Genomic DNA, 24,508 nt, shown 5'->3' on the forward strand with positions numbered 1-24,508 from the left:
GAAAAGTAAATGTTTAGCTCGACATACCAGCTATGGTTTTACACTGGTTAACTTATCATGTCTCCTCTGTGTTTCGGCGTGAATTCCAAACAGAGCGAAAAGTAAATGTTTAGCTCGACATACCAGCTATGGTTTTACACTGGTTAACTTACCATGTCTCCTCACGTGGCGAGATCGCTTCCGAACCCAGTATAAACACAATGTGCATTCAATTTATGTGGAGTGTTTTTCGTTGACGGAGCGACGCCGGATTGCACACGACTTTATCAATTACACACGAGGGGAAAAAAGGCGGGAGAAACTGCAACAACGTCGCTCTGAAATCGCACTGCTTATTTACTGATTCGAAAGTGTCGGGAGTGAATGTGTATTCGTCTCTCTAGAATACCGTTGATTGATGCGAACTGATTTTGAACAAATTAATCCGTGTATGCATAAGTGGTTTGCTGTTGACTTACTATAAAGCATGTAAGGCAAGTCAGTCGGTCAAATGTGTTAAGATTGTGATGATTTGTATAGACCTACACATTATTGGTTACTACACGGATTAGAGACTCGTTTAGGAAGTTCTTTTCGGCGAATGACAAAGCCGTGATTTGACTTTTGAAAATACTTCCAAGGTTAAGTAATTCTCCCAGTGATGAATTCTTCAAGTGAAGCTCAACCTCCAAACACAGCAGTGGTTGTTTTCCGGACGATATTCATCGCTTCTAATGGTTTAGCAATCGTCATCGCCAACACCCTGAATATAGTCGTAGTTGGACGGGCACGGATCGGCTCAGAGCCCGCACGAGTTTTCATTGTGTCCCTCGCCTTGGCTGATATCCTCGTGGGTGCTTTGGCGTTCACCAGCACCCTGCCTTCTGGTTATGACGGGTTCCCGTTTAGCGATGCCTTGTGCCGAACAACAGGGTCAGTATTCGCAGTTGGGTTGCTGCTTAGCGTCTTCTTCTTGGTCAATATAAGTGTGGATCGCTTCGTTGCCATAACCATACCACTAAGGTACGAGGCTCTCATTACACGCAAACGAGCAATCATAACAGTGTGTGTCGCATGGGTCGCCATTTCTGGTATTATCTTGGTAACTACTTTACTTACGGACGTTATGAAGTACAACCATGCTACATTTTTCTGTGAGCCTTCTTTTGAAGATCCAAGTTTTCCCCTGTCCTTGTTTATATTGATCATGTGGTGGATAATAAACGGGGATCTGATCATGGTGCTGATATACGGGCAACTTTTCCGAGTGGCTCATCGCCACTCCAAGCGCATCGCAGCTCAGGGACGTGCCGCAGTAGAGTCCGCCAATCGACAGAGACCGCAAAGGTGGAGCTTCGTTGCACGGGCGGACATGAAGGCCGTACGGATGTGCCTTGCTGTTACCCTCGCCTTCAACTGTGCATGGATTCCCACTCTGTGCCTGGACTTTTACAAGTTCATCAAGAAAGAGAATGCGGCTCCTGAGGTTGAGTTTGCCGTCACCTGGTTATCGCTGTCCAATAGTTGGTGGAACTTTCTCATATACAGCTGTATGAACAAACAGTTTCGGGATGCCGCAAAGCAGATTGGCGAGCGCCTCTTGGCAAAGTGTAGACGGGATAAGACGCGCCGCCAAACGGTAGAGCTGAGACCTCAAAATGTGGACAACGGGCAAGTTGAAGAAAACAACCGTCCTGGGGATGATATTCCGTATTGACTGCAACAGAATAACCATCTAATAATGTTGGATATTACTATTTATTCGCCGTTCCATTGACAAGGATCTTTGTGTGTGGTACATAAAAATGTTGATATTTGCAAAAAGTATTGTAACATAAATAAACGTATGGGCCTATGAGATATGATATTCAAACAAGTTTTATGTCATTTAACCGCTTAGTAACCGTTTTGAGATCAATGTTTCATATTTTCTTCGTCTATATTTAACTGGTGCAATAGAAAGAGGTGAATCTTTCACGAGGTGTTGCCATAAATGGTATTATTGTATCTATAAACTTTTGGGTTTGCCATCAAGGCACTGGACACGTTTGGTAATAACTCAAAATACATATGGGCCCTGTTAGCATGAAAACTTTCTTGGTATAAGCAATGGAGAGCTAGCTGTTGAAAATGTATAGAATTGTGAGATTACTACTTTCTCTACTAAAGTAGTTTTGAGAAGGAGGTTATTGACTCTGAGAAAGTCCTAAGGCCTAATCTCTCAGGCATCTGAAAGCACAAACATTTGTGTAACAAGATTTGTTGTTACTGACATTTTGCGCTATTCAATCCCAATCTGTCAGATTTTTCCAAGGGCAACGATATCAGAAATCATACTAAAGTATGAAGAATATCATGCATGTTACAAAAACAATAAAATAAACCTTTGAGGGAACTTTGATCGGTTTGTAAAGTAATACAACAGTGTTTATACACTAATGGTGTAGGCTTTAATCGTGTAAAAAGTCATTAATTTAAGGCTATTTTAACGAAACAAATTCAGATTTTTTCCAACAGGGCAAATCGGAAGTCAGACTTAAGTAGCAAGCATTTGCATGTCTGCTTTAAAGAAACTTCAGTTGATAGATTATTGATAGGAAACACGATTTCCTTTATTTTATGCGAAGATAATGAGAAGTATGCCAGAAATAAATTCGGAGCAGTAGTTATTCTAAAGCCGAGGCGGCGAGCGTTTTCCCCCGCAGTTAATCAGTGCAATTTGAAGAGTGCACAGGCCCTACTACATTAATCAAACCACGCACTCTTCGTTCTTTGTGAATTTAACCGAAACACACGTTTACTATCTGTAATTTATTCAATATCGTTGTATGTGAACATTTATGCCCTCTCAGTACCGGTGTACTGCGGTGTCGCATGCAATTATGTCCTCTATGCAATACTATGCGGAGGACATTATTGCATATGCAATAATGTTCGCCGGACGGTTTTGCATATGCAATCGTGTCCGCCCGGACGCTGCTGCATAATGCAATTGTGTCCGCCCGGACACATTTGCATATGCAGCTGTGTCCGCCCCGTGCAAAACCGTCCTTGCAGTAAATTAAACGCCCTTGGTCAACGGAACACCCATAGAGTTATATATAAGAACTAGAGCGCGCACTGGCCTATATACGCGCCCCGGTATGCGAGCAGGCGGCCATTTTCTATTTGTAAGTTGAACAAACAGCATCGCGCTTGTCATCTTGCGGTCCCGTCGTGTTTGTGCAAGAAGCATCACCAGTGCGCCCTCTAGTTCTTATATATAACTCTATGGGAACACCGTGTTCGCCATTTTCATTTTTTTACAAGCTAAGTGCAAGTCATGAATAACATGAAAAATGTTCGGCCGTTGGGTATTCACTGCAATCAAAATATAAGTGAATATTCATGCTGCATATACGTAGGTTCAGTGCACGCACTCTCGCTTCTCGCACGCACAGGCATGTACATGTCCGCCGGACGGTTTTTGCATAGCCCCGGACACGATTGCATATGCAAAAGGGTCCGGAGCGGACAGTATTGCATGGCGGACACAATTGCATCTGACACCGGTCCGCGAATGCGAATGATACAAATTTTGACGTCACAAATTCGCATCAGTTGACTTGAGCACTCCTGCGAAACGTTCGCTGCAAGGGCGGTCACGTGACGACAGAGAGAGCCGATTTACTTTGACTTAAAAACTACAAGACAAATTCATTCATTGTTTTCCCCGTAAACTCTGCACTGAAAATCGAGCTGAAATTTCACAAAAGCCAACTGGTTTGCTTTCCATCCCAGGCATGATAATTGGTCCTTAGAGAAAAGTTGCAACATGTTTAAAGTATAAAAGCCTTTTCAGGCTTTTCAAATTTGTCCAAGGGCCAAAAAAACGGACACCAGACTAAAGTAGGAATAATATCATGCCGGATTCATTCCCACATCTTGTCGAATTATTGAGAAGCAGATGTTTAGGAATATCAGAAACTTCTGAGCATCAAAGATGATACTTCGAGTTCAAATCCTGGGGTCGATTTCACAAAGAGTTAGGACAACTTAGGACTAGTCCTAGGAGATATACAAATTGCATGGATAGTCCTAAGTTAGGACGAGTAACCGGTCCTAACTCGAGAGAAGACTAGTCTTTTCACAAAGAGTTAAAACTCTTTGTGAAATCCACCCCTGGTTCTTTAACTAACTTGAGACTGTCTGGTATTTAATGATGTATACAGCTTCACATAGTAAAACAATGCTGCTATAGATGTTGCTGAGCAGAACTGGATAACCAACCAACATTCCATTACAACTATAGTGCCCCAATCATTATCTGCTGAGGAAAGCAATTTATAGGCAGTGAACACTATTGGTAAATACTCAAAATAATTATTAGCATAAAACCTTACTTGGTAACGAGTAATGGGGTGAGGTTGATAGTATAAAACATTGTGAGAAACGGCTCCCTCTGAAATAACGTAATTTTCCACGATTTTGGTTTCGAGACCTCAGATTTAGAATTTGAGTTCTCGAAATCAAACATCTGAAAGCACACAACTTTGTGTGACAAGGGTGTTTTTTTTCTTCATTATTATCTCACAACTTCGACGACCGATTGCGCTCAAATTTTCACAGGTTTGTTATTTTATGTATATGTTGAGATACAACAAGTGAGAAGACTAGTGTTTGACAATTGCCATTAGTGTCCAGTGTCTTTAAGCTGTGTTTTCTAATGAACAGCTTTATGAAATTGCCCCGGATAATTTACGAATCCATCCAAATAAAGAAATAACTGTTGATTTCCAGTCCACAATCTTAACCAACATAAACTGATAAATAACCACACTTTTAACAATTAAATTATTTAATATAAAAAACATCCTTTATTGTCTCCCTCAATGTTTACAAAAACAATTACACTAGATGATATTACACAAAATATGTATAAATATACATTCCAAATACAACCCAACACTCCAGAATATTTCAATTACACCATTAATGGGTGTTCAAATTCACTACAGTGATAGTAAGAAAATTGCGATTTTGTGTTTACTTGCAAAATATACATAAATACAAACTATTGATTTTCATTTGTATTTTATCACTTGATATTTCCATATCAGTAATAATAGCATAAATCCAGTTGTTAATCAATTTACACAAAATGAAAAAAAAACAAAAAAAAAAAAAAACAATTAGCCTCGAACATTTTATACATAATTATTTTTTCCAAAATATACACAGAAAAGACAAAACCCATGAATATTCATGAGGCATGTTGCTGTTTTTGAACAAAGCAACAATTCCATTTAAAACAACAGAATGTTAACTTAAGTAATACTTAATATATACTGATATATTTCAATACACACAAAGAGACACCCTTTCTTCAATTTTCCGGGTTATTCCAGAAGAAAAACATAAAATAATATCCGATTAAAATATTAACATGTTGCAGGAACTTTTAAATCAAGGTACTGTAATGGTTGGTTCATCATTATCACAAACAATCAGAGAGAACTACTTTCCATAACCCCCGAGGTAAATAAATAAATAAACAAATAATAATAATAACAATCAATAGTTAAATAGAAATAAATATATACTGTACCCCAGCCCACCTTGTAAGCGTATGGTTTGAAAGCTTGTGAAAATATTGAGGGGAAAAGAACACCGAGGAAAAACACTACAGAGCGAACTTTGGTGTGCATACAACTTAAGGCGAACGACGACGACACTGAAGGAAGCAAGCATAAAGACTGAATTTGGGTGAGTATAGGCAAACCGCCAAATTGAAAGAAACTTAGAGATTTAATTTGGGTGTGCATGTAAGGCAAAAACCACCACACCCAAAGAAACTTTAGAGATTGAATTTGGATGTGCATTTAAAGGATTTGTGTACTTTTTGTAACACAAAACACAATGTCCACAGATTTACATTAAACTTGCACCGTTTGATCTAGAAATCATACCTTAAAATATTAGTTGCTGAGGTGCTGTAGTTTTTGAGAAATGAGTAAAACAATGTCATGAAAATACGTTTTTACATGTTAAAATAATTGTTGTCTCATGATCACTCAGACGAAAATTATTTCCATGACATTGTTATACTCATTTCTCAAAAACTACAGCACCTCGGCAAGTAATATTTTCAGAGAAGCTTTCTACTATCATGATCTTCAAACTGTGCAAGTGTTGTGTAATTCTGTGGACATTGTGTTTTTTTGTCCTACAAAAAGTACATAGACCCTATTAGGTGCACCAAAACACCAAGATAAACTTAAGAGATTGAATTTGGGTGAACCACCACACCAAATGAAACTAAGAGATTGAACTATGGTGTGCATATAAGGTGAACCAAACAGAACGAGATTTAGAGATTGAATTTGGGCATGTATACGCCTCTCTTAATATTTATGCACGAGATACGTCACAATGCTAACTCAAAACGAGGCGATGGGCGCAGCCACTGCAAGTGATGGGGGAAGTGCGCCCATAGCCTCATTTTGGATAAGAATTATGACGTCATGCATAAGTATTAAGAGAGGCGTATACTAGAGGACTGCAGTGCAGATATCATATAAACAACAACTGGTAGCATTCAATCAAAATAACTTTTGGACAACTCTAAATATATGTTTGTTAATTGCATAAACTTATTTTGAATTTAAGTAAAAATATTTACTTCATAATATAAGTTTGAAAAGTTTCAGCCAAACTTTCTTAGCCTTTATTAGAAATGTTTTGAAATATTCAGAGAGATAAAATTGAATTCATTGTTGAAGATATCCACCAAAGCTAAGTCTCTTTCATAAAAGTATGACTTTTTTTTGCATAGCTGATAAAATCTGACAACATTATAATTTATACACCAAACCTGAGATTTGTTTTGAAACATTCTATAAAACAGTAAACATAGAAAACAAATAAACAACAACATTGTGCTGACAGAACATCCTTCAAGGAAAATGTCATAATAAGTGTCCGGCAACAATGACAACAGTAAAATAAATGTACAACTCTTTTCGTCGCAAATATACAGATAAGATAATTGCAGTAGGTAGCTTTACTCCATACTAAGTCAAAGACAGGCAGTCCCAAGGTATGCTTCTTTTTTTCTTATAATTTTTAAATCAATAACTGTTGATGTTAATGGAGAGTTGTGGGCGCTTAGTACAGTACACCGGACTCAAGATACTGTGTTGTCCAAGTGTAAGGGTTTTTAAACCTTAATAGGTCCCAGCCATAGCACCTGTGTCGTTTGTAGGGAAGGTATACATTTAGTAATGATAATCACCAAAGATATGTAACCATAAAGCCTGGTTCATACTTCCTGCGAATGCGAGTGCGATGAGAATTTGACGTGAATTTGACGTCACAACTCTGTATTCATTGCGAATATTCGTAAAAGTTGAGCACAGCTCAGCTCAACTGCTGCGAATTATTTGTTGTGAATTTGTGAAGACAACATTTGTATCGCATTCGCAGAACTTAACTGTTGCATCCCTCATTAAACGATGACAATCTGTAGGTCCATGTGTTGTACAATGTACACAAAATAACCCTGTTCACTTTTAAAGCCAGTGGACACTGTTGGTAATTACTCAAAATAGTTATTGGCATAAAACCTTTCTTGGTGACGAGTAATGGGGAGAGGTTGATGGTATAAAACATTGTGAGAAACGGCTCCCTCTGAAGTGCCATAGTTTTTGAGAAAGAAGTAATTTTCCACGAATTTGATTTCGAGACCTCAGATTTAGAACTTGAGGTCTCGAAATCAACCATCTAAACCCACACAACTTCGTGTGACAAGGGTTATTTTTCTTTCATTATTATCTTGCAACTTCGATGAACGATTGAGCTCAAATTTTCACAGGTTGTTATTTTATGCATATGTTGAGATACACCAACTGTGAAGGCTAGTCTTTGACAATTACCAATAGTGTCCACTGCCTTTAATAATAAGAGGTTTTTGCCTCCACTTTTTTTCTGGCATGGTTTGCTGCAGATTGCACCGAACAACTTGTCAAACCACACAAGATGCTATCACATCAATGGGTCTCAAAACTTAAAAATAGCTCTCTGCATAATGGTTATTGAAAAAATTCCCACTTTGGAAAGCAAGTAAAAGGCTCAGGGTTGAGTACTATTATTATTATCGCCAGAGTTCAATTTCATGAAGCTGTTAAACAGTTAATTCTGCTTAGCAAACATTTTTGCTGAATATGAATTGAGTGGGGTATCAGTCACAGCAATGTAAAATGTATGGGTTTTTTTACTGGTAAACTGTTTATGCTAAGCAATATATTTCTGTGCTGAACAAGTTATATGCTTACATGCTTTATGAAATTGGGCCCAATTGTGAAGATGAATAAAAAATACTTAACAAAACAAGCATACCTTAAGACCAACCAGGTGAAAACGTGCAGCGTTTGTGATCATTAGATTGCAGATCACCAGTCAAAAAAAAGAGAGAATATGATGTGCATGCAAAGGTGATAAAACTAAATTTAAGCTAAGATCCTAGATCAGTATGAAGGGTTCAGAACACAGGTCTGTAAGTCTATCATAAAAAAAAATACTATTGAACACTGAAGACAACTTAACAATAAGCCCCAAAGCCCAGTTTCCAAAAACTGCAAAAAGTTGCATTCCATACTTTTTTGTTCATGTGTTACATCAAAGCTAACCCCCTCCCTTACTGCCACGGTTTGTACACTTGTGGAAATGTCGATAACTGTGAATGGGCACTAACTGATTTGGGCCTTCGACCAAACGAAGATAGTAACGCTTCTCACTTCAGTGGTGAACCATTCTTACCTATCTATTAAATTCTTCCCAAGTTATCCAAGTATTGCCACGTCAAGCAGGACAGGTGGAGTTTGTAACACAAGTAAAGATCGATACAGAATTGATGAAACTTGAGGCCTCAGAGGCTTGATGCAGCTGAACATCTTGGAGTTGTTGCAAAAGAATCATCAATAAGGATCATGTAATGGAAGGAGCTGGTAGACTACTGTAAAGCCAAAAATATTTATTTTATGTATATTAATAATGAATAAATAAATAAATAAAAAGGTATTCATATATTCATATAGCACCTTGTGCTAGGCCTCAACACGATACAGTTAGGTTTAAGGGAACACGTTGCCTTGGATCAGGCGAGTTGGTCTTTGAAAAGCGTTTGAAACCGTTTGTTATGAAATGCATATGGTTAGAAAGATGTTTTAAAAGTAGAATACAATAATCCACACAAATATGCCTCGAAGTTGCATGGTTTTCCTTATACGTTGTGAACTAACACGGCACGCCATTTTGCGGAGTCAAGTTTTTGACTCCATAAAATTGCCGACTGCGTTAGTTTCCCAAAGTAAAAGCACACAATTTCAAAGCATATTTTTGTGGATCATTGTATTCTACTTTTAAAACATCTTTCAAACCTTATGCAATTTATGACAAACGATTTCAAGCTCGACCAATCCAAGGCAACGTGTCCCTTTTAAAAGCAACACATAATACAGAAAATACAACTGTAAAACCACCACGAAAAACAAATTATAAGAGGAGCCAGTAAAGACCTCAAGCTATCCCTTATTCCTACACACCTATCCGGATGCGCACCAGGCTGCAAGTGTTGAGCACCACGCGCCATTTGCTGCAGTGTCTTTAATGCATAGATTATGCACAAAGATACCGCAGTTGTTGTTGTTTTTTCAATAGAGGGCGCTACCAATTTCGTTTCGTCCGATTGGTCTATACACGTAGATTCCATCTCTCTTCTTACCTGCTCTGTTTTAGACTGGTACTGTCTGCTGATATGAGTTTCTTTCCCGATGAAGTCCGGGTCCCTGATTTATGTTTGAGATCTACTGGGCGACCGCCTTGTTGATGTTTACTGTGACCACGAGGCTCTCGTTGACGACTTACATCCACTGTGTTCGGTCTCTTGGTAGCCTGAAATTTCAAAATATGCAAAAAGGGTAAGAAATCAAATATGACACTAGCACATTTTAGTTTCTTTATCAACACTACTTTATACTTCATATTTTAATGACATGTGGTGTATTTAACCAACCTAAACAGTCATGCTAAATCTGTTACATAGATGGCACTTATTTAATTCACCTAACTTATTTTGTTGCTACTTCAAACGGTAACGGTAAAAGGTAAACGGTAAAAGAAAATACAGACAATATCGCAAAATATTAAACAAATAACTCTTGTCGTTATTTTAATATTCATTTAAGAGGTATGGGGTTTGTTCTAGTTTTGCAACAACAATACAATCTATAAAATAGAGAAGACAAAGTAAAAGTTCCTACAAAAAAAAAAAAAAAAAAAAAAAAACACAGCACAAAGATACACGTAAATTCTTGCACCAGGGCAAAATTTCATAAGGACACAAACATTGTTAGCACAGAAAAAATATTGCTCAGCGGGAAAAAGGTAAACAGCCAGACACAACATTAAATTTTGCTATGAAGAATAGACTGATTCAGTAAGCCCCGCCCCATTAGGTATTGACCAATATCAACCCATTACGGAACCAAAAGTCCAACAAATTAAGGTCCGACATGCGTACATGTACGTGTATGGTTGGCTCGCGCGTCAGAGTTGTGCAGAATGGCATTGGAGAAAGCTCCTGTGTTCTTGCTCACACGCGTGCCATGGGCGGAGCCTAATGGATCGGTCTATTGTCTACTTTACAACTTTATGCACGGCTTGTTTGTTCTGTGCACAGCTGTGACACCGTAAACAACCCATGCAGATGACCAATTTTAAAGACAGGCTCCAAGGTGAAATTCACAGGTGAATCACTTAGGTGGTATTTGAACTCACAACCCTTGCCATGCTAGAGCAGATATCAAATGACTAGACCACCGAGCTAGCCCAGTGGCTAGAGACAGCTTGAATCCTACATTTACCTTCTTATTAACGATGGCAACGATATCTTGCAAAGGCACAAAAAGACCATGGTTTCGATGACACCAAAAATAGCGTTTGCCATTGATGAAACCATCATGACGACCAGCTGGAAATAACAAAAGAAATTATATATTAATGAGGATGTGCAGAATCTTAAAACCAAGTGATTTTCTAACGATATATTGTTTTATAAAACCAGTTTAGTATTTTATAAAAAAGCTTTTTATAAAACCAGTTGTATAGCTTCTTATAACACCAATTTTAGCTTCTTGTTTGAAATTAGTTTTTTCTAGACCAGTTTTATAGCTTTTTCTTCAATCAAATTTAGAGCTATTTATAAAACCATTTTAAGAAAATTATTCTAAAATCAGTTTTAGAGCATTTTATAAAACCAGTATTAGAGCTTTTTATAAAACCAGTATTAGAGCTTTTTATAAAACCAGTTTCAGTTATTTTTACCAAACCAGTTAAGAATTTTTTTTTTTAAAGACATTATTACAAGTTTTACAAGACAAGTAAACTGCAAGGGAGTTCAACAATATTTACAATATCCGACGCAAGATTCTCTAGTAGATTAATAAGACTTTATTTTAGGGTGAAATTTGAGTTTATCTCAGAATCAGAGAACAAGAGAGAGGAATGAAATCAACAAACCTGGTGCTTCAAGCTCTAAGCCTGCGTACACCGTATGAGATGAGTTTGTGCTTTCTAGATGCCCTATGTAACGGATCAGACCAACTCTGTCACCCTTTGTTGCTACTCGATCGTCGATGTGGACTGTGAATCTACGGAAGACACAAGAAAATAACCTGTCATTCAAAAACCAATTCAGATATTTTGCCTCACTGTGGTGCAGTGGTTAGACTTCAGGACTTGCAACCATCAGGTTGTGGGTTTGAATCCTACCAAGCTAACCGCTGATTTTCACAATGACTAGAATAAGTATTGTCGTCTAGTTACTGAACAGTCAATTCTTGATATGTGCAATTCATTAATCCAACGTTTGTATGAGAGAGATTAGGTGCTGCAAGCTTGGTGTTTATATCCCCATGTGGGAGTTTGGATGCATTGGAGGGAAATGGAAATCTAACAAGCACCCGGTAACTTATTACACTCAGGTTAACCATAATAAAGAGAAGCGATTAGCCTTCTTTCTTTCCCCTCCACCAAACAAACCACAACAATCTGTTTCTCACCTGTGATTTCCACCACGGATTACAGTCTGTCCCTGAGATGGTGCATTCTGCCTGGCGCCCTCTTGCATCTGCTTTTGGCAAGGTATACACAGACACCCTGATACAAAGTGCTGTTGAACTGGTGGATGTGGAGGTGAAGGGTAGGGATTTGAATGATTCTCAGAGACGAGCCTTTACCACAGATGGAAAACAAAAAGACACATAATTATAAAATGTTCTTAAATGGCACTGTAGTTAATCACAATAAATCTTAGCATAAATCTTTCTTGGTAACGAGCAATAGAGAGATTTTGTTATCATAAAACTTTGTGAGAAAGGCTTCTTGTGAAGTAATATAGTTTTTAAGAAAGAGGTAATTACTCACTCAAATATTAAAAGAATCCAGGACTGAAGTCTTTTCTTTAGGCATCTAAAAGCACACACATTTGTGCAACAAGGGTGATTTTTCTTTCATTATTTTCTTGCAACTTTAATGACTACTTGAGTCAAAATTTTCACAGGTTTATTATTTGATGCATATGTTGAAATACACCAAGTGGGAAGACTGGTCTTTGACAATTACCAAAGGTGACCGGTGCCTTTAACAGACAATGACATCATGAGGACAAGAATGAAAGTTACTACTCACCCGTTGCCCTGCCAACACTGGTTGCCATGATCACGTGGACTCAGTAAGGGTAGATTAATGGATGTTTCTGATCGGCTGTCGGTGTCCGTTCTCGATGTTTCCGTCCAGCCTCCCTTGACCTCATTCTCGATACTCAGATCACAAGTCATGCTTTGATGCTGACGGCAAAAAGTCAAAGAAGAAAGTGTCAGTAAAGTTTTATTCTCATTTATCATGATTTGAGGGTTGAACAAAGGAAAAATTGCTACAGCTGATAGATTGGGCAGCTCCTTAATGTATATATATGGATATATTCTGCATGGTGACCTACCTCTTCTCTAATATCTTCTGAGATGTAGAGTCGGGTTTTCAGATCTTCGATCTCCTTCCTGGCTTTCTGGAGACTGTCTTCAAGTCTTTCTCTGGCATCACATACTGCAAATAGAAGAGTCATTATAATACCGTTATTAAAAGAAATGCAAGACATCATATTCTCAAAAAGCTTATTCTAAAAACCTTTTCAAATCCATCTCAAGACTTTTATATTTGTGTACAACAAATTTTCCATACAAGGAAAAAACAAACCAGAATAAAAAGTGCCCGGGCCAAGTTCCCCTTTTTTATTTCAGATTATTTATTATGGTTGTGAAGCCAAGGGCTCTAAGAAAAGCAAAGGTAATCATATACTAGCCAAGAACCCAATAAAGAGCAGACAATAAAGAGCAGACAATGAAGGCAATTTCAGCTATAGGTGTGGGAGTAAAAACCAAGACAAATAATCCAGGGAAACCCAACACAGTTGGGTAGGGACTGAAAACCTAATCAACATAGTGCCCCTGGTGGGATTCGAACCTATGTCCTAGAGGCGGAAGGCAAAGAAAGATACCACTACGCCATCCCAAGGTTATCCCCTTACAATAAATGCCACTTCATAGGTTGTATTTCAAACTGGCCATTATACCTGACATGTTGGCAAAATAGTGAGAACGCCAACCAAGGGCTAAATAGTTCACTTGTTAGAACACTGTCAAACAAACCTGGAGGTCACATGTTCAAATCCACTTATAGTAATTTTGTCTTTGTTCACCCCCAAAATTGAAATAATAAAGCAATGCTAGTTGAAGAAGATTCTTTTCAATTCCAACTTACCGTCTTGATGTTTTTTCTCTAATTCTCGGTTTTCATCGGAGAGACTCGAACACTGCACCTCCTTGGAAAATGTCTCCACCGTCTTCCTTTTCGTTTCTGGTGACTTCTGATAACTTTGAGCATCCTTAAAACGAAACAGACCAAGCAAAGGTGGTTTTAATTGAACAATGAGTGAAATAGAGTGTTCACAATGAACTGTCACAAAATGTTTTGAAATGCTTAAACTTGTACTGTCTTTTCACTTTGTGAACATTCCTTCGTCCTATACACAAAACAAGCAAAGTAAAATTGTAAAATTGTCCTTTCACTGTGTGACTAACTGTAAGTCCACACAGTGTTTCAAGTCCTTTTATTATGTGGACCTCTTGTTCTCATGTCCACACTTTGTAGTGTCAAAACAGTGTTTTTAACACTGTTTTTTTAACACTGTTGAAGAGCTGATTTTCCTAAGGTATACAGAGCAAAGGAATGTCCACAGAGTGATGACTTGAACAAAAAGCTGTGTGTTGTTTAACTGTTGTCACTGTTTCCTTAAGTTCACAGAAAAAAGGAATGTCCACAGAGTGTATGCAACATAGAACTAAGTGTGTGAGTATAAACACAAAAGAGATTCGGTAAAATTACATATTTGGGACAGTCCTCAGTTTGTTTTACATGTAGGTACAAAACCAATCGGGGCGTCGCTAAAAAACATCTGAACCAGGGAATGGAATTTACAAACATGCCGGCGTGTGAGTGTGTGTGTGTGTTTTGGGTGTGGGGAGACACCTTCCTAATAAACTTCCTGAATCCACGTCTGAATATATTCATTGTTTTGTTTGCTTTGTTTGTGCATGAACTTTGTGAAAACAATAAAGTCATAATTGCAATCCCATACTCAACACCTACGTACCTCACTACTGCACGCTGATGACGTCCGATGAACCTCAGCCGTCACAACGTACTGATTGGGCAGAAGCTCTAAATGGTGATGTGTTCCAGAGTCATGTGACTCTGTGGACACTTTGGATTGGTTGAGGGCGGCTCGTTCCAATCGCGGTGAGGAGGAAAGGGAGGAACACTGGCTGCATATTGACGTTGAACGAGACAGCGCCTGTGGGATAAGAGATCAAATTACATTTTCAAACTTGGCCTCTAAAACTGACACTGAAACTTCCTTGGTCATCTTCTCTCCATTGGGTCCCTGGCTAGTACAGTGATTATGATTATAACCAAAATTGATATTCTTTATCCCCGATGCAAATTTAACATCTATTAAATTGTTGCTGAAACATAGGATTAGAACTGCCTCTAGCTACCTGGCAATCTTGGTGGTCTAGTTAGTGTAACACTGCTCTAAAATTGCAAACGTAGTGGGTTTAAATCCAACCTGAGTAATATGCCTTTGGTTTTTTTCACAGAACTCAGGAAAGTACTGAGTATACAGTGCTAACACACAACGGTGTATAAGGTTAAACCAAAAATTAACATTCTTTATCCCTGATGCAAATGTAACATCTATTGAAATATTAATTTCATTTTCTGAGAGTCATTCTCTTCACAACCAGAATAAATGAAATGAAATGAAATGAATCTAAAATATTCTTACAAGGTGACTGGAATGACGTCGTTGCATCAGTGATGACTCAAAGGACCTCGGGGATGGGGGTGTGGGACTCGTTGATCGACTCGTCCTGTTGCTATCACCACCGACAGTGAGTTGTCCATTCCGCCTGAGTCTCAGTAACTCTTTATGCTGTAACTCAATAGTGTGCTCCAATCTGTAGGAGAGTAATAGAGAGAAACGCTCAGTGAGTTAGATCACAAAGTCTAAAAGTGCTTGAGTTTTTCAAATACAAGATCTGCAAAGAGTTACTCAACATTTACCTGTTGAGTCATGTTGTGTCCTTGTATAAAAAAGAGGTTACCCATGATTATGGCAATTACTATTAATATTTGACCAAAACAACGCAACTTGTACAATAAATAAATAACTGCACACAACAATAATTAAGCAAGAAAACAACAAATTTAAACAAAAGAAACAACAAAATTAATTGAAACACCAAAATTCTAAACATCTAAACATCTTTGCAACGGGGATAAAGAATATTAATTTTGGTTTTTACCCATACACCGATGTGTGTTAGCACTGTATACTCAGTACTTTCCCGAGTCCTGTGAAATCCCACCCGAGTAACGTGCCTGTGACATTTTTTTCACAGGACTCGGGACAAGTACTGAGTATACAGTGCTAACACACATCGGTGTATGGGTAAAAACCAAAAATTAATATGTAAACATCTTTATCTAGAAAAGAGAAAAATGGCAGTCCGAAGCTAGGGACCAAACAATTGAAAACAGTGGCTCCATTAGGAGACATACTGGTGCCTTTCACATGTAGAGAGTATTTTTAATAATGTAAACGTTGAAATGATTCAATGTACTCTTCTGAACACCAAGAGTTTAATTTAATTCTTCTTCAAAACAACCAGTTGATTACTTCCTGATTGAATAACTTCCTGGTTTGTCATCACTTCAGGTTCTTATCTCAGTAGGGATGTCCACCATCATTACAATGGGATTTAACATGGTTTAGGATGTGTTTATTGATAATCATCTTATTAAGACGTTGGTGCATCTCCGGAATGGATCATCGTGGAGGTAAACAATAATTTACATCCATGAAGCTCACTTTAACCATGCTTTAATTCTAGAGGAGGGATCATGGCGTGCCCTGGCCAAACGATTAAGAGCACTGGGCCCAAATTCATGGCTCTGCTTACCGTAAGCACAGAATCGGTGCTTACGGAAGCAGGGAATTCTGTGCTTACGGCAAGCCTATTTCACGGGTCAGCGGCGAATTTTGGCTTCTGCGCATGTGTACTCCACGTTACTAGGCATTCCACGCTTACAAGGCTAGCGCAAAAATTAGGCGCTTGCATGTAAGCGGGGAATCGTGTTCGTAAGCGCAGAATTCGGCGGTAAGCAGAGCCATGAAATTGGGCCCAGCACTCGAGCGCTAGTGTTTCTGATCGGCAGAGTGTGGGTTCGACTCCTGGTCATGGCACTAGTGTCTGTGAGCAAGATAGATCTGTGTATACCAGATGGGACATTAAGCCGTAGGTCTCATGTAGAAGAATTGGCAGTGCATGTAAAAGAACTCGCAGGACACTACTGGAAAGTGTAAGAGTAGGGGTTTTAACCACGTGTTTCTGGTTCATATACCTTTAGCAAGCACCCCTGTTAACAGGTTTTCTCAGATTGTTAGCTACAGTGAATATAAAATCACCTATGAGGTATCCTTGGTTCCAATTCCTTACCAATATATCATAATAATGGTTCACGCTTATTTGTATTGTTTTTCATGAAGAAAAATTGTTGTCAGAGACACAAAAAACCCATTTTGGATTGTGTTTTTATTCATGTCAACAATTTCCCCAAAGTAATAGGCTGCTTAGCCCTGATTTCTCTCTGAGACTCTTCAGTGTTACTTTAGAGACAGACAAACAAAGAGGACAAAAGAAAAACACCTACGTCATTCTTTCTTAATATCAAGAAGCCCCGGAGCATAACTGGTGTCCACCCACTGCGCAATTGTGTTGGCATAGCGGGCAGTCATAATTAACAATCCCTCCCCAAAATGATCTTTATTATGACCATCTCAACACCTCCGGCCTTCACCCATCACCTCCTTCACAAAAAAAACAGACTCCCTTCTTCCCCTAGTCTTCCCTCTGTTCCGACCCCCTGAAATCTCGAGGTCTTGGGGCGATAGAAGAGGAGAGCAAATAAGACACTAGTATGATTGTGTTCTAGTGGGCTAACCAAACAACCTGGTAAACCAACTGAGTAAATTGAGATTTTGCTGTCTCTGAGTGTCTTCACCAGGGAGCAATGCTCAATGTTTGTAACCATCTTGCCCCAGTTTTTAAGACGGTTTTCAGTTGAACTTGAGAGCAGCAGCAGCACTACATGCCTGCATGCTTCGTTTTTTTGTTTTTGAAAAAGGAAAGGACAGTAAGGCATTTTCTCCTTGGAAAAGGACTCCCTACACCAATATGAGGAAATTGTCAACTTCTACTGGAGCGTTTTAAGGGCACCAAGGCATTGACCAGGGGGCATGGAGGCAATCGCCTTCGTTGCCTCTGTGAAGGCACTTTTGCCTCCGTGAAGGCACTTTATTAAAGACTGCAGAGGAAACTCAAAATTTAAAAGTTGTTGATAAATACACACATGTACAAATTCAAGGCAGTGGTCAAACTGTGTACATGTATGTATTCAAATGTTCAAAAACACAAGGCATAACTAAAAGAGGTTTCCAATAACACACCATGTGAAAATCTCTTATTTACTAACACTTTGTCTTTTATAAATAGAATGTATTTTGATCCCAGACCTTCTTGTTGTGGCTGTTTACGTGTAGCCATCAAGTCATTACCTACCCCTAAAGAGTTCCCATGAGAGAAGAGTAAAGACCGTCCCTGATTGAAAAGATTAAACCATTTAATCCTATCTGAATCAATCTAATGATCCTTCTACCTCGCATAAGAGATCATTGCAAACCAATAAAACCCTGATTTCCATGGCTGAATCACATCTCCCAATGTTCAATCAACCGGAGGTAAGTAGTTTCTTTCCTCTGTGTGTACCGTAAAAAAAAAGTTTATCCTAGCTTGGTTGATACCAAACTCCTAAGACTTTACTTTCCCGGATGCACACAAGTACACAACCAAAGGCTAGATGCAGAGTCCAACTAGAGTTCAGTGACCGTTCACTAGCTAATATCTGATGACCGTACTAGCCAGTCCACTCTGATCTTCTGTTCAACTGAAGAGCCAAGGCCCTTTTGTTTGCCGGACAGATTCTATCCCCCTAGCAAACTTCGAGGAATGTAGCCTGTCCTTTTGTGCGCGAGGACAATACGTAGAAACCAGCAGAGCCCCCTGCTTACACATTTCATCAGTAATTGCTAGAGTTGGAAGCTGAATGGTCTTCCAATTTGAATAGGTGTGGACCCTTTTTTTGTGGTGGTGGTATTAGAAAATGGAAAGGGTTTAAAAGACACCGAGACCAAAGAAGAGTCGGGAGACGGACGGGGGGAAAAGTTGGGGCTGTGATTCAAAGAGTATACAATTGTGAGGAGATCCGTGATTGTCCTTCGAATGATTCAATCGCCGAGTTGGAGGATTTTCTGTTTGTTTGCAAGCTACGGGCTGGATATTTGGTTGCTTTCATCCCCACCCCCCCCCCCCCCCCCCCCACGAAACAAAATCTTAGTTTGACCATCGGCAATACGTCTAATGCCCTACTCTGCCCATATCCCTCCTGGCGGACCTTTTTGTGTTTTTCAGGGATGATTACGGCCATGTCACCATTGACTAAGAAAACAGGATGAGCAATGATTCAAAAGCCAAGGCAAATAAAAATATCCATCCATGCATCTAAAAACTGCATGCCGGATCGACTTTTCCAGAAAAAGAAGAAGATTATCTGAGGTGATGAACTCAGTTGGGAAAGAGTTTTCCCACAGAAGTATTGACTATTTTTTATACAACACTTTATGTATATCTACAAATGTACAAGAGTCTCAAAGCACTAAGTACTAATAATTTTTTACAAGGTGCTGTCTTATTTTAAACAGCCACTGCAAGAAAAACCATGGCAAACCCCTTCTCTTAGGGATAAATGTAACTGGGTTTTTAGAACGGACGTTAAACAACACACAGTTAATGGTTGCTTGACACAAGTGTCAAGACCGGGACTCGAACCCACCACCAGAAACCACACTAGAACCAACAGCAAAATAAATCATACAAAAGTTCAGGCATTAAAACTCGCCCTACACTGTCCATCACAATAATAAGGAATCAAGGCTTCTAAGTTATCTTCATGTTGTGAAATGTTAAGGTTTTTCTCAGCAAATCCTAACGTGTCAAGTCACAAAAGAATCTTTCCTGAAACCAGTTTTGTGATTCCCATGGCGAATGTAGTGAGTAATCTTGGAAGTGTCTGTAAGACCATGCAAGACATAATGTTATTTGAAGACGTTGACAAAAGGAAAAATCTTCTTGCAATGCTGTTCCGTATTCGGCCAACAAGGAAGCGCAGAAGAAAAAAAGTGCACATGTACATCGGGTACCAAATGCAAACAAAAGCCACTGAATGTTAATAGGACACTATTTGCAATTAGGCTCAGCGTCTCTTGTGTGTAGCAAGCCAACTCAAACAACCAGGGGAAAGAGCTTCCCTCCGGATTTTAACACCTCCTGATGACAAGCCACCTAGCCCCTGCCAACAGTTTACCAAGCAGACTCTCTGGGGGTTTGACCTATAGTCCCGCTACCTGTCTAGGGTGAGGGTAGGGCTGGGTGCTTTTTCCCCCCTCTGGCTCAAGGCTATTCGAGAGGAGCCTCTTGTCTAGTTAATGGTACACAGTTCTACCTTTTTCCCTCTCTTTTTTTGTGTCCTGTGACAAACTTTTGAATGCAGTAGAGGGTGCCAGACTGGTTATAGTACAAGCCTGATCAGACCATGGAGGTCTGTTTTGTTCAGACTTCTGAACGATCTTCTACATCAGGGTCATCTGTCAGCTTAACTGAGAAGCATTTTTTTCCTCCTCTTTTTCTTCTTCGGTCTCTAGAATGACGATCTTATACTCCTTGGTCTGGTGTCTCCCGGCCTACTAACGATGTACAGTAATTGGGTAATAATGAGCTCATCTGGTTTATATCAGTAGAACTTGTAAACATGTATCCCCAAACAACGTTTTTTTCACCATTGGTTACTTTAACTTTCTGAAAAACAAGTCTGCAGCGCAGAGTTGATGATGTGACTTAAAACCTTCACGTCTGATCTCTAATAAGGCAGAAAATTGTCTTGTAAATCAGAGATGAAAGCAGTTATTAAAATGGAGACAAGTTAAAGAACAATTTTTAAAACATTGTATGGGGAAAGTCTTTTGTTGTTGATTTGAATTCCATGTACAGTTATATAATACATGGTCTAGAGTAGAGATGGGGTCGTTATTCGTCTTAATAAGGATGGCAGCTTGTGTATGTACCACTTTAATCTTATTAAAGGCACTAGACACTATTGGTAATTACTTTAAAAAAATTGTAAGCAAAATAAACTTTCAGGCATCTGAAAGTGTGTGCAACAAGGGTGTTTTTTTTTCTTCTCCTGCACCTTCGATGACCAATTGAGTTCAAATTTTCACAAATCTGTTTTTGTATGCAAATGTTAGGATACACCACGTGAGAATACTGGTCTTTGACAACTACCAAACATGTCCAGTTTCTTTAGGTTACACCGCTAGCACGGACATTTGGTAGTAAATACTGTAAGCAGAGAATGGCGACCGTAGGCACAGCATTCTGCGGCAAGCAGAGCCATGGAATAGGAAACCAAGTCTGGTTTACAGGCCGGGAATTTCAAGGAGTCCATGGCCTCCGTTGCCCCAGTCTTGGCCTTGTGCCCCTTCAAAAGTTTACCATAAACTTTAAGATTAACCAATGACGTGGCCTTTTTTAAATCAAAATGGCCTTGCCCTCTCAAAGATGACATTGCAGGGCCTGGGTTATCAAATTGGGAAACGGTATCGACAACAAAAGAAGACAACCAATCCTACATCAGCCCTCAAGCTGGATCTGCCCTACCGAGAATATGTTTTAAAGTTCTTCCGTGAGTCAGATTGTCCAGAATAAAACGTGCAGTTACATACACAACAGAGATAAGCCATTCCTCCACACACACAGGAGCGCTGTTTGCAGACTTGTGGGAAATATCCCTTGCAGGAAAAACAAGGGTATTACTCCTTTGAATGGATCGTCCTCTCCTTTTATCATTCCTTGTTGACTATTTACTCTCTTGCCCCCGTAGAGATGAAGAAGATGGGGATGCTGTTTCCCAACGACATCGCAGACCCCTAGAGGTAAGCTCCTGATCTTGAATAGGGGGGAGCATCTTATTAGCAAACTTGCCAACCCTTGCTGCATCTTTTGTCCCTGATAAAAGGGTGCCGAGACCCCACCTTATTGCCCAACAACAGCTCGCCATTAAGAGCTCATTAAGGAGCTAAGCGGCATGGCTGGAACAATTTCAGGGCTATTAGCACCAGTTGGGCTCACCCAAGTTCTTGCAAGATTTGGCTTATTTCGTTAAAGGATCTTAACCCGCCTCTCGATGGTCTCCAAGGAGGGTCACGATCGTCACAACGGTGGTCGAGTCTGAACTTTTGCATTAATAAAGTGTATCCAAGTAATAGGCCAAATTACTTTTAAATATGTTTAGCGTCCCCACCTGCTTCCTTTTAAGAGGCTGCCTCCTTTTTCTTTCTTGTTTTACAAAACCAAATAAGGATACAATTTAAGGATCTGACAAAAAAAATATATCTTTTTGAAAAATGTCCAGCCGGTTGTCTTTAAAAATGTGTTGGGCTCTTTTTAAAAAGAAAATAGCATTCCTCCTTCCTTTTCCAAAAAACAGGACGCTAAACATGTTTTTGGTTCTTTTTTTTTTGCCATATACAACCTACACACAATGAACCACATCTCACACACAAATGTATAACACACAATCATGAACTCCCTTTTTCGTATTGTTCATGTAACCTGGCAGAGTTCGGTCTATCCAGATTTCAAGACATATCTCCCATGACATCTGATTCAGCGCCACACAGCGCCAGTCCGCACAGATTTAAAATCAACATCAATTGTTAAGCAACAAGAGGCCTTACCAAAATCTCACTCAATCCCTCCAAGAATTTCACCCTCAATACCGCCGAGCCCAAGAAATATTGGCCGAATCAGTTTTTGCTTTTGAAACTGTGTGAGATGACAACAATCCTAAATCTACTCTGCTGTTTTGTTTCCTGCAGTTGGAATGGCAAGGGGGGGGGGTCAAAACAAAAAGAGAAATCCGCCCAGCAAGGACATTCTTTTACTATGCGGCACTTCCTAAAAAGTAACATTTAAGCTGTTTTCAGAATGCGGGATTACAGATAACGAAAGGGAAGCAGTAAAGATATTTGGTCACATTCTTGTCTGTGGTTACTCCGTCCTTGCATATAAATCCACAATGAATGCCCATGTTAAAGGAACAAGTTGCCTTGGATAGGACGAGTTGGTCTTTGAAAAGCGATTGTAACCGTTTGTTATAAAACTAACACGGTCGGCCATTCCATAAATGGCCCACCATGTTAGTCGACGAGCTAAAAGGAAAACCATGCAATTTCAAGTAATACCTGTGTGGATCATTGGTTTCTACTTTCAAAACATCTTTCTAACCATGCATTTCATAACAAAGGGTTAAAAACGCTTTTCATCGACCAATTCGACCAATTCGACCGATCCAGGGCAACGTGTTCCTTTAAAAAAAACACAGCTTCAGTTTTAGCTTCGGCTAAGGCATCGTGTATTGTCTAGTGGCTAAAATAATTTCTTAGAAGATTACTGAAGAAAAAAAAAAATTCAGCAGAACTAAAAAAAACATTATGATTATATGCTGTTATGCAGTGTATAACTGAAAAGACAGAAAGTTGTCAATCACAAAGTCTTCTCAGAACCAACAACACCACTCAAAAGAGATTAATTCTGTGTAAACTTTAAACATGGTGCTACCGCAAACCCACAGAGTCATATAAGAACTGGAGGGTGCACTGGTGATGCTTGTTGCACAAACGCAACGGGACCGCAAGGAGACACGCGCCCGCCATTCTGTGCGCGCGTTGAATATGAAACACACATTGGAGTTTGTGTTTACTGAACGCTACGCGATGCTGTTTTTTTTTAACTTACAAAATGGCCGCACAAACACACGCTGTGAGATGCCAGTTTTGTCAACTTAGAAAATGGCCACCTGCGTGCATGGCAGGTCGCGTATAGTGCACCCTCTAGTTCTTATATATATCTCTATGCGCAAACCTCACTTGATTGTACTCCAACCATTCAAAGTTTCAAATCCTACATTACGTTAATTGTTACATAGATGAACACAAAATAATTTCTGCTCCATTTCGAAGACTCCCTTGATTTTAATTTAATACAAGATAAATAGAATTGAGACTCATGTCTTTCAACCGGTTTATACATCAGGCAATTTTTCTTTAAAATTCATTTGGAAAATTCACAATGTTATTCGATAAGCTCTCTCCAAACTGTTTCGAGATCAAATAGCAAAAGGTATACAGCTCAAATAAGCTGTGGTCTCCTTTTCCCAAACAGACTACTCCTTAATCGGACTCCAAAGTAAAACCTTACGACGGCTAAATCTAAATCGTTTCTGCCTCGCTGCGCATCGAGGTGTAACAATCACAACAATATAATTTTTTCGCCCGCCCCGCAAACCTGCCGCGTCTTTCGATAATCTTCAAAGAACACTTCCTTTTGTTAATCGCAGTTTCGCCGACGATCCACACTCAAAATCTCGAATGCACTTTATCTGCTGACTATTTTTGTTTCGAGACATTAACAACCTAAAAATAGCTGAAAGCGCATTTCCCAAGGGAGACCAGATTTCATGGGATACCAGTCGCTGTTCTGTCATAACACAAGGACAAAATTTGATGTCCTGGCAAGGAAGCCTTTCACTCTACTTGGAGCTTAGCATCCTTGCTCTACTCGACTTCTTCCACTCACTGAGTCTGTTGTTGCAGTCCCGGATTTTATTTTAAGGTCTTTTTTTTCTTCTTATTTCT

At 39.3% G+C, this 24,508-nt stretch overlaps 2 protein-coding genes across 3 annotated transcripts in view; one reads left to right on the plus strand and one right to left on the minus strand.

Annotated features, from left to right (window-relative positions):
* The first annotated feature begins 262 nt into the window (after positions 1 to 262).
* Positions 263 to 2,364, plus strand: LOC139939588 (probable G-protein coupled receptor 21). The gene has a single exon (XM_071935600.1). It carries the CDS (start codon positions 641 to 643, stop codon positions 1,694 to 1,696), a length of 1,056 nt encoding a protein of 351 aa, XP_071791701.1. The 5' UTR covers positions 263 to 640; the 3' UTR covers positions 1,697 to 2,364.
* Positions 2,365 to 4,839: 2,475 nt separating this feature from the next.
* LOC139939945 (uncharacterized) overlaps positions 4,840 to 24,508 on the minus strand; it is a 46,816-nt gene continuing 27,147 nt past the window's right edge. For both annotated transcript variants that reach the window (XM_071936113.1, XM_071936114.1), the window contains exons 3-12: positions 15,422 to 15,593; positions 14,726 to 14,926; positions 13,834 to 13,957; positions 13,016 to 13,119; positions 12,706 to 12,863; positions 12,078 to 12,248; positions 11,536 to 11,666; positions 10,881 to 10,987; positions 9,740 to 9,909; positions 4,840 to 8,971 (exon numbers count right to left, since the gene is read on the minus strand). In XM_071936113.1, the coding sequence (XP_071792214.1) occupies positions 8,944 to 8,971; positions 9,740 to 9,909; positions 10,881 to 10,987; positions 11,536 to 11,666; positions 12,078 to 12,248; positions 12,706 to 12,863; positions 13,016 to 13,119; positions 13,834 to 13,957; positions 14,726 to 14,926; positions 15,422 to 15,593 (1,366 nt within the window). In that variant the 3' untranslated portion in view covers positions 4,840 to 8,943. The remainder of the gene's footprint in view (positions 8,972 to 9,739; positions 9,910 to 10,880; positions 10,988 to 11,535; positions 11,667 to 12,077; positions 12,249 to 12,705; positions 12,864 to 13,015; positions 13,120 to 13,833; positions 13,958 to 14,725; positions 14,927 to 15,421; positions 15,594 to 24,508) is intronic.

Source organism: Asterias amurensis, chromosome 7 (genome assembly GCF_032118995.1).
Source record: "Asterias amurensis chromosome 7, ASM3211899v1".
Taxonomy (NCBI): Eukaryota; Metazoa; Echinodermata; class Asteroidea; order Forcipulatida; family Asteriidae; genus Asterias; species Asterias amurensis.

Bases quoted from the DNA above. Each gene is read 5' to 3' on its own strand.
- LOC139939588 (XM_071935600.1), top strand. From the start codon at position 641: ATGAATTCTTCAAGTGAAGCTCAACCTCCAAACACAGCAGTGGTTGTT.